Source organism: Fukomys damarensis, unplaced genomic scaffold (assembly GCF_012274545.1).
Source record: "Fukomys damarensis isolate Sample0158 unplaced genomic scaffold, DMR_v1.0_HiC HiC_scaffold_39, whole genome shotgun sequence".
NCBI lineage: Eukaryota > Metazoa > Chordata > Mammalia > Rodentia > Bathyergidae > Fukomys > Fukomys damarensis.
Window position 1 is genome coordinate 12130791 of NW_022900951.1, and position 13217 is coordinate 12144007.

General features: G+C 34.5%; 2 protein-coding genes across 6 annotated transcripts in view; one reads left to right on the forward strand and one right to left on the reverse strand.

Annotated features, from left to right (window-relative positions):
- Zrsr2 (zinc finger CCCH-type, RNA binding motif and serine/arginine rich 2) overlaps positions 1–1062 on the forward strand; it is a 25534-nt gene extending 24472 nt beyond the window's left edge. Inside the window, exon 12 of the mRNA XM_033760427.1 lies at positions 1–1062. This exon is cut by the window's left edge and continues 4 nt beyond it. Within this exon, the coding sequence (XP_033616318.1) occupies positions 1–192 (192 nt within the window). The 3' untranslated portion in view covers positions 193–1062.
- Positions 1063–2515: 1453 nt separating this feature from the next.
- Positions 2516–13217, reverse strand: part of Ap1s2 (adaptor related protein complex 1 subunit sigma 2) — a 24639-nt gene continuing 13937 nt past the window's right edge. For 2 of the 5 annotated variants that reach the window (XR_002026014.2, XM_010643625.3), the window contains 2 exons: positions 4811–4819; positions 2516–4067 (listed from right to left, as the gene is read on the reverse strand). Coding sequence is in view for 4 of the 5 variants with exons in the window: in XM_010643625.3 (XP_010641927.1) it covers positions 4020–4067; positions 4811–4819 (57 nt within the window). In the remaining variant the exon portion in view is untranslated. The other 3 variants (XM_010643626.3, XM_033760262.1, XM_010643627.3) reach the window with 3 other exon arrangements.

Here is a 13217-nt window from a genome sequence, read left to right on the forward strand (position 1 = left end):
CGCAGCCGCAGCCACAGCCACAGCCGGAGCCGCCGCAGCCGGAGCGGCCGGAGCCAGAGCCGAAGTCCAATCAGAAGTAGAAGCAGGAGTCCAACCCGTAGCCAGAGCCGGAGCAGGTCTAGGTCTAGGAGTGGTGGTGGCAGGAGGTCAGACAGTAGAGACAGAGCCATTCAGAGCCCCAAATCCAAATAAAGTTGCTTTCTTAAATGATTGTGTATCTTATGGGTGCTACATACTTGGATAGAGTGTTATGAACTTAGATGGGTTCATGAGTCTGGGCCTAGAATCCTGGTTAAAAATACTTTTATTCTTTGATAATTACAAAGTGTATTTAGTATAGAAAACCCAACAACATGGACTTTACTTGTAGTTCTAACCTTGAGAGAGTTAACAGTGGAGCACTGCTTTTGTTTTTTTGGCTCTAGTTGAATGTCTGTCACAAGAAATAGTGTTTCTTTGTCTTGTTCTTTTATTTTTACTTACTGCCTAGTGTACATCTACCAGTTTCTTCAACCAGATCCTCATTGGATTTTTAATTTTGTAGTAGCTGAGACTAATCTTTGATGGATTTCCTTAACTATTCCACACATTTCTGATCATTTCCTCAGGCTTATCACATCAGGATGAGTATTATATTTCCAAATTATCTTTTATTACCAACAATAAACTTGGCTGCTTCCACAACACTGTTATGGCCATTGGCTGTTTGCCCTTTTTAAATAGTGGATTTTTCTATATGCAAAAGCTGAACAGCTTTTTTGTTTTAAGGTGCTAAAAGGTCAAGTTTATTTGCTCCCTTGTATACCTGCAGCCTGCCCCCCCTTCAGCTGAGAGCTTTCTGCCAGGGTGTTTATCTTTTTAAAATAATGTATTCTTTATATATGGATATGGCTTATTTTGTCATTTACAGGAAAATTAGTCACTGCTAGTGAACATACCTAGCTAGTGTCAAAGAGATTCTGGTGTAAAAATAAGAATGGGGGCCTGAGATTTAACTCGATGGCACCACACCTGCCTGGCAAGCACAAGGTCCCAAATTCAATCTCTGGTGGTGGTGGTGGTGGTGGGAACACAGCAGGATGTAACTCAGTGCTGCTGTGCCTTCCTGGCAAGCAAAAGGTCCCAAGTTTGATCCCTGGTACCAAGAAAAAAAAATCAGAACAACGGTTAAAAAAAAAAAGACCCTAATGTATAAAGTTTCAAGCATATTGTCCCTACATTTCAGATCATAAATAAGAAAAGATGTTCTTACTCCTTATAAATTTTTTTATGACTTTTTTTGGGGGGGTACCAGGGATTGAACTCTGGCCCTTCTGTTTTTGAGGCAGGCGCCAGAACTACTGAGCTAAATCCCTGGCCCCTATACTTTGGATTTCGAATTTCAGTATATGTACTATTTGGCAGTTTGAGATTTGTGAATAAGAATTTTAAAAATGCAATACTGAAAAAAATGGCAGAAATTCATGAAGATTATTTCTGCATGATATTAAGTATAAAAGTTCTTTCATCTGTAGTTAATAAACAAGTATATGGTTTAGAATAATTTTTTTCTTTTTGTACTGCGGATCAAACTCAAAACCTTGAGCTTGTGAGACAGGCACTGGTGCCACTGAGCTAAATTCCCAAGCCCTAGAATACTTTAAGGAATCAGATTTGTTCTAGACTTAAATGCTTGCTTTACTCTAAAACTGACTGAAAATTTCTGGACTTACTAGCTTCACTAGTGCTGAATAATTATCACTAAAGTCAGTATTTTTCAGTATTTTTTCTAATTATGGCCAAGATTATAGGACTACATGTATGCAAAGATGAGTATTTGTGTGTGTGCTTGTGTGTTTATTATTAGGGTCCCAGGACCTCAGGCATACTAGGCATGTGTTCTACCAGAGCATCTGCAGCTGCGAAGCTGAATATTCTTAATAAATATGGGAGGGAAAAAAACTGCCTTCTGAGATTAAGACAACTGAGGCATTGATGACTTTTCCCTTAAATGTTAATGGGCTGTACTGGAAAGAGGAAGGGACATTATAAACCTCTGGTTGATTATCTGGATAAATGTCCATCTTGAGCTTAAATTTATTAATATCTTACACACGGAACCTGATTACTAGTTACGACTGAAGATTTCCAACTCTACTGCTGGTAGAAGGCTGCAGGCTTTTTAGTGAGTAGCTGCATTGATGGAGGCACTTTAAACTTGAACCTTTTTTAGTAAACTAGCAACTTAATTTCATGGTAGTCCTTCCCTTGCCTTTAAAATATCCCATTTGTAGAATGTAACATTCCCTTTCTGCAGTAATAGGAGACCCCTTAACTATTTATAACCAAAGTTTTGATTTGTCCCTTATGTTAGGCAGCATTGCCTACAAATATCAGTCCATTTCTGATGCAAATGCTAGCACTTCCGGAAAGATGGGGGACCATAGGAAGTAGATTTGGAATACCTTTTGTTTACCTGTGATGATCTCAAGCATTAGTTCAGAAAGGTAAAAAAACCAACTGCATCAAGGTTTTTAAAGCGGCATTTATTGATTGAAAATAAATGTGTAAGTTGTTGGTAGCATGGAATCCACGTATTTTTAACATTGAATTTGAAGTACAAGACTCCTTGAACCGTCTATTTTTCGTGTGTGTGCTTATAGCCCACCACTACACTCAAAGGGTGGGGGGAGTCAAGTGGAAAGAAATTACCAACATTTTACTGGGGAAAAAAATCTTCCTTCAGCAGCCCTCCAGTTTGACAAACTTTTGGAAAGAGAAAAACACACTACAGTGTTTGTAGGTTGAACATTTATTACAACTAATTGGCAATGTGGTAAGACAGTGCTCACGTGGCCTGAATGTTGGTCACAATCACAACAAAGCTTAATCCAGCCCAGCATATACAAATGAAAGTGTAAACTATAAACACAATGTTTAGATATGTATAATGATGTATAAAAGTGATGCTGAACAGTTATAGAACTTTAAAAAATACAGGGCCAACTAATGCCATTTTATTTCATTCATGTTCACTTTGTTAAATGAAATGCTTTTTTAAAAATTTTTCTAAGACTTTGATAACTAGGCAGTGCCATGGAAGGAAAGGAAACTACTGTGAAGTTTGCAGCACTTCTAATTGGAAGGACGCAATAGGGAAGCAAAATAAATTTGGCTTTAACAAGCACTCCAGAAGGAATATTCATTCTTTGAACAATGATTTTATGCAACACTGAAGAAAGCAAGATGTTTCTGTAAGATACTGTTATGGAAAATTTGTGGTCATTTTGCATTCCCACTTTATTTGGGGGCATAAAAAACAAGCCAACCAAATTGCTAAATGATTAGGACCACAAAATATTCATCTCAGGAGTCAAATGTGCCTTGGCCTTAAAAATTATGTGCTCACTAATATGAAGTGGTCTTTGTTCCTTATCCCATTCACTCAGAATGTTTAGGACATAATTTCAGTGTGAATCAGCATCAATCCAATTTAGTCATCTAAGTCTGTATTCCCTTTGTTTTAAAGTATGTAGAGACCAATAGGGGTCTTTGGTAAAAAATTTTTGTTTGTTTTTTGGTTAAAGTTTCAACATTAAATTTTCATTCCACATGACATGTTAATTCCCTTTATTTGTATTATATAAAATAAAATGCACTAGTCTTTGGTTTCATAAACCAAGTTTCACATTGTAATTTGTTTCCTTTGTCAAATACAGTATAGATGCATATTGTCAAATTGTTTGATATACATGTATACATGTCATTTTCATATATGCACATAATCATTGAGAAACTGACCTGTAACCTTTTAAAATATCCAGAAGAGGTATCTTTCTAATTCACATTTATATGAAGTCCCTAATCATTTAATTAACCAAAATTCCCTTTAAAAAATTGTGTAGGCCTGAATGAAGCAGCTTAGCAAAACAGTAATACTGACAAGACATCATCTTACACCATTAGCTAACATGGACATGAAGGCAGTGACCATCTACAGTATGTGAAATGCCACAGGAGTCAGCAACAAGGGAGGAGAGTTATGTCAGTCCAATTTCTTCAAGAACACTACGTGGGGTTTCAGCTTCCTGTGGAGGGAAAATGTGAGACTCTGGTAAGCAGATCCAGGGAGGGAGTCTTTTAAGAATTGGGAAGCTGGCATGAAGGACATGCTTAGTTTTAGAGAATAAAGAGCAATTCAGTGTCGTGGGAGCATGCTACTATTGACAGCCAGTTGTCATTCAGGGTTTTGTGCCCAAAACATTGGAGCCTACAGAAGGCTATTTTCAGTATTCGTTAAATACCTACTGATCACCTACCCATGTGCTGGGCACCATTACTATAACAAAAAGCAGTCAAGCCCAATGTAAACACACTAGCATTGTATGAAATCAATGCTACTCAATCATATGCCCTATAGAAAAGATCTTAGTATTAAAATTCAAAACTTCCAAATAAAGAGTAAGAAACACCCCTTTTCCAACCCAGCCTAGAGTTTCCATAATGTCTCACCTAATGTTTTCCATGCTTTAAAAAATGGTCACATATTAACTGTCTTTGGAGACAACCACCTTCCCAGATCGCCCCAGAGTACTCTGGGACAAAAGGCATTGTTGACTTATCTAAGTAACCAGTACTTGTTTTTAAGTATCAAAGGACAAAGCAGCTACACCTGTAAAAATCGTTTAAAAAAATTCCAAAATGGCTAATTTTTCATATCTCAAATTAAAAAGGGTCAGCTTTAGGTGTGACGAGCAATTTTGTAATTAAAAGAGAACATATTTTAGGGGAGAAAAACAATGTAAATTTTTGGTAGCCAATATAAACTTACTTTTGCATCCTAATGGTGGTACAGCACAAAACAAGAAGAAAAATTATGTTAAACCATAAATCCTTAGAACATTAGATTTAATTGTTTGTAAGGCACATTCTGGCATAATCGTAAATTACTTAAAGCTCCATTGTCTTGTTTCCATATTTGGAAAACAAGAATAGTACTTACCTTCATATGTTGATATTAATTGAGATAAAGGTTCATTGCCTGATTTATAGGAAGTCCTTCAAAAATATTAGCTGATAAAGTTATATATCTGAAATCTAAATGAAGGTATTTAGCATTTAGTACTGAAATCAAGTACTATAACCAAAAAAAAGTTTATATGATGACCTGTTAATATGTGTAGTAATGAAAAATGGGTGAAGGAAAATGGGTGAAAATGGGTGAAGGGGCCGAGGATTTAGCTCAATGGCACCATGCCTACTTCAAGGTCCTGAGTGCAATCTCCAGGACCAAAAAAAAAAAAGGTGAAAACCAGCTCTACTGAAGGAAAAAAAAAGGTATTTGTTTAAAAGGCAGCCTAATCTATGAAGTGTACTTGCCTGCCCTGTCCCCCGCAGTTGTACTTCAACCTGACCAGCTTACAGATCTAAATTCATCTAGATGAGGGATAAATAAGTTAAGCTTTGCTACAAGAATACAATCAGCCAAATACAGAATGTAGAAAATTGTATGGCCATAAATGATCCATAAATTGTATGGCATAAATGAAGCATAAAAAATAACAAGGGGGAAAAAAACAAAAGGCTTGTTGAAAATTCAAAAGACTTACAACATTATCAGTGAAATGTAATATGAGCCTTATTTGGAATCTGGTTCTAATAAGCAAATTTTAAAAAGGCATTTTTTTAGATAATTAGGATAAACTGAGTCTGACATAAGATAGTAGAATTACTTCATTTTGTTGGTTGTGCTACTTATCTGTTAGGGACACATACTTTAGTATTAAAAATGAAAATAATAGGTTGTCTAGGGCTTGCTCAAATTCTAAAGCAAAACTGGAGGGCAGCGTGCTTGAGGAAGCAGCAGTTAAGTGGATGGTTCTTTGTACTACTCCCCCATATTTGTGTCTTGAAATTTTCATGTTTTCAAGCATTTAAAGATAGTCTAGTGGAAATGATGTAATATTCCCAATAGTGATACACGCCAATCTTTGCCATTTACAATGTCTATAATACACTGACATCTTAGTCACATACATATTAAAAAGAAGAAAACTTCATTTAACCTTTAATATGTTAATTAAAAGACATCTACCTTGAATTCTGTAGTTTGCATTTTCACTTTCTGCAGGTAAAAATAGCTCACAACTATTTCCTGGATTTGGTCATATTTCCCCTCTGTGCTCACTGCCTGACGTCTTATATATACCATTTCCTGAAGAGAATAAGGTTACCTTTTGAATATACATTATTTAAAATATCTGTCCTTTCTAAAAGGCCTAGTTTCATTAACACATTTTATTTCTTTAAGGCTATATAAGTAGAATTTTTTCACAAATTGTTTATAAAATGTAATTTTCACGTTTATACTAAAACTGTAGCTACAAATTATCTAGAAAAACTGTTATCTAAAGTAGTAAAAATGATACAAACAGAAAGTAGAATGGTGGTTACCAGGGCCTAGTGAAGAGAGAAATGGAGAATGGTTGATTTATGGGTACAATTTCAGTTGTGTAAGATGAAAAAGTTTTGGAGATCTGTTGCACAACAATGTGAGTATATTTACCACTACTAAACTGTACACTTAGAAATGGTTAAAATGGTAAATTCTATGTTATGTTTTTTTACCACAATTTTAAAAAATACCTAGAAAAATGAAAATATAAAATGTTATTTTATCAAAAGGGATGAAAAAAAAAGTCATTCACATGAGACAAAGTACATGCAATACTTTTATTTTAGACATGCAAGAAAAGCTATTTCAGAATCTAATAATTTAAAGCAAGCAGCTGTATACAGATAACAAAAGAAGCAACATTTTGTTACAATTTAGCACACGGCATCCAAAGCAAACAGGCATGAGACAACGCATATTTATGCAGCATTAAAAAAAACAGATGAACAACATAGTGCAGGGCAGGGGGAAGGATGGAGGGGGAAAAAGGAAATGAAAGACCAAGGCTTCCCAGTGCTTCCAATGCAGTGTCTTACAGCAAGAATGGTAAGAATGGAAATAACTGATTTGTATATCTGCCTAACACTTAAGTTTGTTCACAACACATTGTTGTAAGTCTTCCAGTGGCAAACTAGTTTGGGTATCTTCTGAAGTTGCTGTTTAATGACAACTTTCTTAAGCCTTAAATTCTGTAGATACAAACAATGAATTATTTGGTACTTTTCCTTTTACAGTAAAATACGCTGTAAGTTTTATTAAAAGCATACACAATAGTAATTGATGTTAAAGGTTTTAGTATTCAGAAATATAAAACTATAGTTAACAAAGCATTAAATAACATCAACTCATATAGTCTATAAGATAATCACACTAAACATAGTTGTTTTCTTCAACAGTTGAACAACAAGCCACTCGATATTATGGCATTGCTTATTTTGATGGAGCGCTTCAGCTGTATTTTATTTGGTAACATTAATAATTGCCATGTTTTTCTAAGATTAATCACAGATGTGTATGTATGTGTCTAAGATAAAAGTACATAGGACATATTTTGTCAAGAAATTAAACCAGTTGTGGACAGGAATAAACTACATTAAGATCACATACAGACTAAAAACAAGAAAGAAAATTATGAATGAAAAAATACAACTGTCAGGATTTTAGTTCTGAAATGTATGATTGTTTTACATGACAACCAGTCACCATGCTGAGGACATTTTCTTTCATAAGTATATCAGCTCTCTATTTCCTCTGGGAAATGCTGCATACTTGATGAGTAGTCATTTAGTACACAGGGACATTAAAATATTCATGACGTGGCTACAAGAGAAACGCATATATTCTTATACACAGTACACAAACTGGTACAGACACAATCAGATTTCTACAATGTTTAGTTCACAGTAAAGTTGCCTAAAGCTTAAGTTTCTGGTTGCTTTTGTTCTTTGGTTTATGGCTGAACATGCAACTTCTTAAAGCCTAGTTCAGATTTATCTTGTATAACTTTATACAACGGTAAACAAAGTGATCACCTACACCCAAAAATATCCTATTTATATTTACTACTAATACTCTGAAAAGATTTTCAGTTTAAGTCACCTAGTAAGTGCTGAGTTAACTGAAAAAAACAGAATAAATTCTTCCACCAGTGTCTTAAATTCATCTGGATTCAAGAAGTAGGGAATCGGGCCGGGGATTTGGCTCAGTAGTTCCACCACCTGCCTCACAAGCACAAGGACCCAAGTTCGATCCCCCATACCAAAAAACAAACCAACAAAAAAACACAAAAACATGAAGTAGAGAATCCTAGAGGAAAATATTCCAAGAGAAAAATGGAAGTAGTCACCCATATGGTATTTTAAGTAACAAAGGCTTTTAACTGTTCACTTAGCTACAAAAACAGTAAGTCCAATGAATATGACTTTGAAACAAAAGAAATTTTTTAAAATCCTCAAATTAGATTTTAGAGAAATCTCCAAACAAAACTTAAATGTGTATGCCTACAAATTTATCTCACAAGATGTTTTTCACATCAACAAAGTTTTAAAAAGGTAACCTAAAGTGGGGTTTAAACTGATCCTATCTGCCCTTGCTCCAATTTTCTGAAATAACATTGAAAATTCTGTATATTCTATTTTATATTTATTCAAGCTTGAACTCAGATATTTGGCTACAAAAACACATAAACTGTCCCTCTAAAAATAACAGATTTCTACATTTATATAACCATTAAATACAGTAATATCTGAGGATAAAATCCAGTCATAAATATTTTAAATATTCCACTCAGAATAGATGGTAGTGAAATTAAACAGCAAACAATTAAAATAAATATTAATAACAAATTATCCCCCAAAACATTTCCCTACAGAAGCTTTTGTTTTCATAGGGAAATTCTACTTTACCGGTGGTATTAGCAAATTACAGTATTTAATGAATATCTTTTTGTCTGTGAACCTCTAAACCTATTTCAATATTCTTTATAGAAAATAAATTACAAGCCACAGTGACTGATCTCTATCAGAGCAAAATTCCCTATGAAGCATCAGTTTAATGAAGTAATTGGGACTATCCCTTGGGATTTAATGTACTTTAGGCTTTCTAAATAATACTAAAATAAACTTGACAAAATTTTAACTGTAAACTGAATTCATATATCCTACTATGTTTTGATGCCATGTCAGCACTCCAGCATGTATTCTAATGTATTTTTTTCTTAGACTACCCATTGAAACTCCTGCTGTGATACGTATTCTGTTCTGGAGAGAGAATAAGAAAAGTTGAAGTCTATCAAACAACGTTTTGCCTAAATGCTATTTTTTCTTGTCTTTATATTACAGTTTTTAATCTTTGTTTTCTCTCTTAATTTCACATCATATCAAGTAAAAACAAACTGTACAGAGTTTTACGCAATTAAGAGAAAGGTAGTTTCCCAAATAGGGCTGAATATGTATGTAGTCATTCTTTCCCAGATAAGATTTAGGTACAAGTTTTTTTTTGTTTGCTTTTTGTTTTGTTTCGTTTTTAGTACCAGGGATCGAACTTGGGACCTTGCGCTTGTGAGGCAGGCAGCAGAACCACTGAGCTAAATCCCCAGACCCCAGATAAGATTTAGGAATCAGAACAAAACTTCTACAAGAACAATTCCGAAATGTGACCACTCCAAGATATTCCTACCACTCAAAATGTGACACATCTTTTACTACTACCTTTATGAAAGGCAAGGGTTGGGGACAAGCCAAACTATTCTTTACAGCCAATGATCCATATCTTAAACAAGTGATTGGCATCCATTAATTGTGAAGAATATTTTTCACTGGGAGAAACCCTCTTCATTGGAAAAACATCTTTTAAGAAAACAAACTCCAAATACACAAAAATAAATAATAGTGTCACACACAGTATTCTTTTACCACTTTTAAGTTGCTGTATTGGGTTTAAAGTAATTTCCCAGTTCAGACTACTGGGGTCTGAAAAAGTTCTACTATAAATAAATGCCTTAATGCCCACTAATATTTAAGGTTGATTTTTTGCTAATAATACAGGTATGCTTACAATTAACTAATAATTTGTTCTCATATACAAAGAAAGAAAACATAGGAGATTCAATATAAATTCTAGTCTTCTGTGCTCATACTACCAATAAATCTTTTAAGTTACAGAAGAATTCTATTAATAATAATAATAATTGGAGAGGGTCACAGTAAAGTCTGTTGTAGCACACAAAGGATCCTGTGCAGGGTGAGGCATACTATCTTACTCTTCCCATTGGAAATACATACAGACTACTCAGCAAACTCTGAGTTTCTTAATATACTAAATTGCTAGTGATTTAAATTAAGTGGCAATAAAGGCCAGAATGGTAGTGAGAAAAAAATTTAAATCTAATCATATTACACAGATGGAAGGCAAAAGTTACCCTTAGTACAGACCGTTTAGAGGCCCTTTTTTTTGGTACCGGGGATCGAACGCAGGACCTTGCACTTGTGAGGCAGGCATGGTGCCACTGAGCTAAATCCCTGGCCCTAGAGGCCTTTTTTTAAAAAAATAAAGATTATAAAACTATCCCTTTCAATCTGAAATGGGCCTTCAATCCTGGGTAATCCTTTTGCTCATCACCAATTTGCTGCCTACTAAGTCTATTGCCATTACTCCATACTCTTCTTTGTCATCTGCCTTTCTACTTCTCCCCAGTCCCCAAGTGGTCTTCTAGATGATGTCATTTCTCAAGGTCCAGACAATTACAATTTCCTCAATTTTGCTCATCTAACCCATGTAGAAAAAAATCTATAGCTTTACTCCATTATTGCCTGATAACAAAGGAGACTCTTGCCAAAATCAATGCCTTTGGTTCCATTCCCATTTTCCCTCCCAATACAGTATACTTTCTCCTTTTTCCTGTTTTTCATCAGTATCTCCATCAGCTCCTTCTTAGTATATATACATCTTCAACTTTCCTATGCACCAAGAATCATTTTGGTTTCAATCCCCTACAAAAAGGACCATATGTAATGGCAAATGTAGGATGACAAACACAGCAGAGAAGAATCAAGTTACACATGATCTCAAAACTACCTCCCTTTCTAGGAAAAGACAAACCTCATTATCATAAAACTTCCTAGACAGTCACCATATTAGGCTTATGACTCACAAGTAAAATCAACCTGGAAACTATAATGAACATCGGTAAGCTAGCAATTATCTGTAGGCTTAAGTTTTATTGAAATGAGAAGTGCTGAAGTGAACTAATGGTATTGTATAAGACAAGAATGAATGCCTAGTCTCTGGATTCTAGTACACACTGTGGTTAAAAAATAATTTTCATTCAATGAAAAGTAAATATAGGTAAGTGTAATTTCAAGTTATTGTTCTACTGCCTTTTTGTTGTTGTTCTTTTGTAAAAGAGTTTCCTTCACTTATTCCTTTGCTTAAAGTAGCATCCTTTGTCCTTCATATTCTAGAACACTGGTAATTTTTTTGCCTCTAACTGACTTCTGTGACAAAATATACAAAGTCTATTATTTTCAACTCTGGAAGCCAGTTCTTTGGATCAAATCCCAAAAGGGCCAGAGAGTATTCTGTCCTACTAGTATCTACTTGAGCAAGGAATTAAAAAAAGAATTGCAACCACTTTTAGATAACAGGGCTCACAATGTCGGTCTTATTTCAGGAGCATCTGTGAATTACTCAGAAAATCTAGTGATTTTTTTTTTTAACATTTAGTTAGCAGTGAGTGGCAAGAGGTATATATGTTTGCTCCAGATGGTTAGTGTCTAAAAGGGCCAAGAGTAGACAAGTGCTTTACTCCATGTGCTGAAACTTTATTTTAGTAAATTCTACTCTAGTTTTACCATCTGGTGTAACACAATGTACACTTTTTCATTCATACAGCAGCATTTTCCATTTTAAAAAAACTTATAATCCTAAATATGTGATTGTTTTTATACTTCTAATAAAAGGGTGGTGAGACTTTAAACATTTTCAGAGGTCATAGTTAAGTTAGTATCCTGCTATTACATATTTTCTCATTTGATACACCTTGAGAATCCTTCCAAATCATTAAACAGAAAGTTGATCTCGTTTATTTTATAGCTATGTTAACAGTTGCATGTATGACTGTGTTATAATTTTTAACTGATTCCCCACTGATGGACATTTGGATAAGTTCCAATGGCTTAAAATTATACTCAGTATATGTCTTTATACTTTTGTACATTTCTGTTGGATAAAGTCTTTGGAATTATAACTAATGGGTCAAAAGGTAAAGCACACACTTGGTAATAGATATTGCAAAGCTAATCCCCTAAAGGAAAATACAAGTGCTTACAGACAGGAACAAGAGTGTTTCTCATCTTTGCCCGTCCGAGAAGAAATACAGAACATGTTTAGTTGATACTTGAATTTATATTTCCTTAATGAAAGGATCATTTGTTTTTCTTTCATGTGTGAACTACGGTACTTATGCATGTCTTCTGCTCTCTTGTTGTACTATGGATCTATTTCTATTATATTTGCCTAAAAAATGATGATAGGGCCAGGGATTTGGCTCAGTGGTTCTGCTGCCTGCCTTGCAAATGCAAAGGCCTGAGTTTGATCCCCAGTACCAAAAAGAAAAAAAAAATGATGAGATTAACTTTACTACACCTTATAAATGTTACCCTAAAATTTATTAAAAAATATGAAGGACAAATTACACTCTTTGGCAGTTAATTGTGCTTTGTAAAAAAATAATTTATGCTTATTCTAGGGTATTTGTATCGTATTTACCTTGAAATACCCTAAATTTAATCAGGGTTTCCAAACATAAAAAGATTCCTTGAAATCAAAATTTCAAACACTTAAAAACTATTTTTACTCAGTAAAATTTTTAAGGCTAACAGAATGTAAAAGAACAATAACAAAAAGGCTGCTTATGCAACAAAGCAAAAGTCTGTATGTGTAAATTCTGGTCATTTAATCAATTCCTCCTTTAAGAAATAATCAAATCTCTAAGGTAGGCAGGGAAATCAGCAGAAAATTCAAAAATATTCTGCCTGCCTGAGGGGTAGACTCAGTTCTGTTTCCACATAAAAACTCAATTACCTTCATAGAAGTGACCAGATTTAGTTGTTGAGGAAATTAGGTTATGCAGTGATATCTCACAAGCTTTGATGGGCTGGGGATTTAGCTCAAAGGGCTGGGGATTTAGCTCACTGGTTCCACCGCCTGCCTCACAAGCACAAGGTCCCAAGTTTGATCCCTGGTACCAAAAAATAAAAAAAATTAAAAAAAAAAAAAAAAAAAA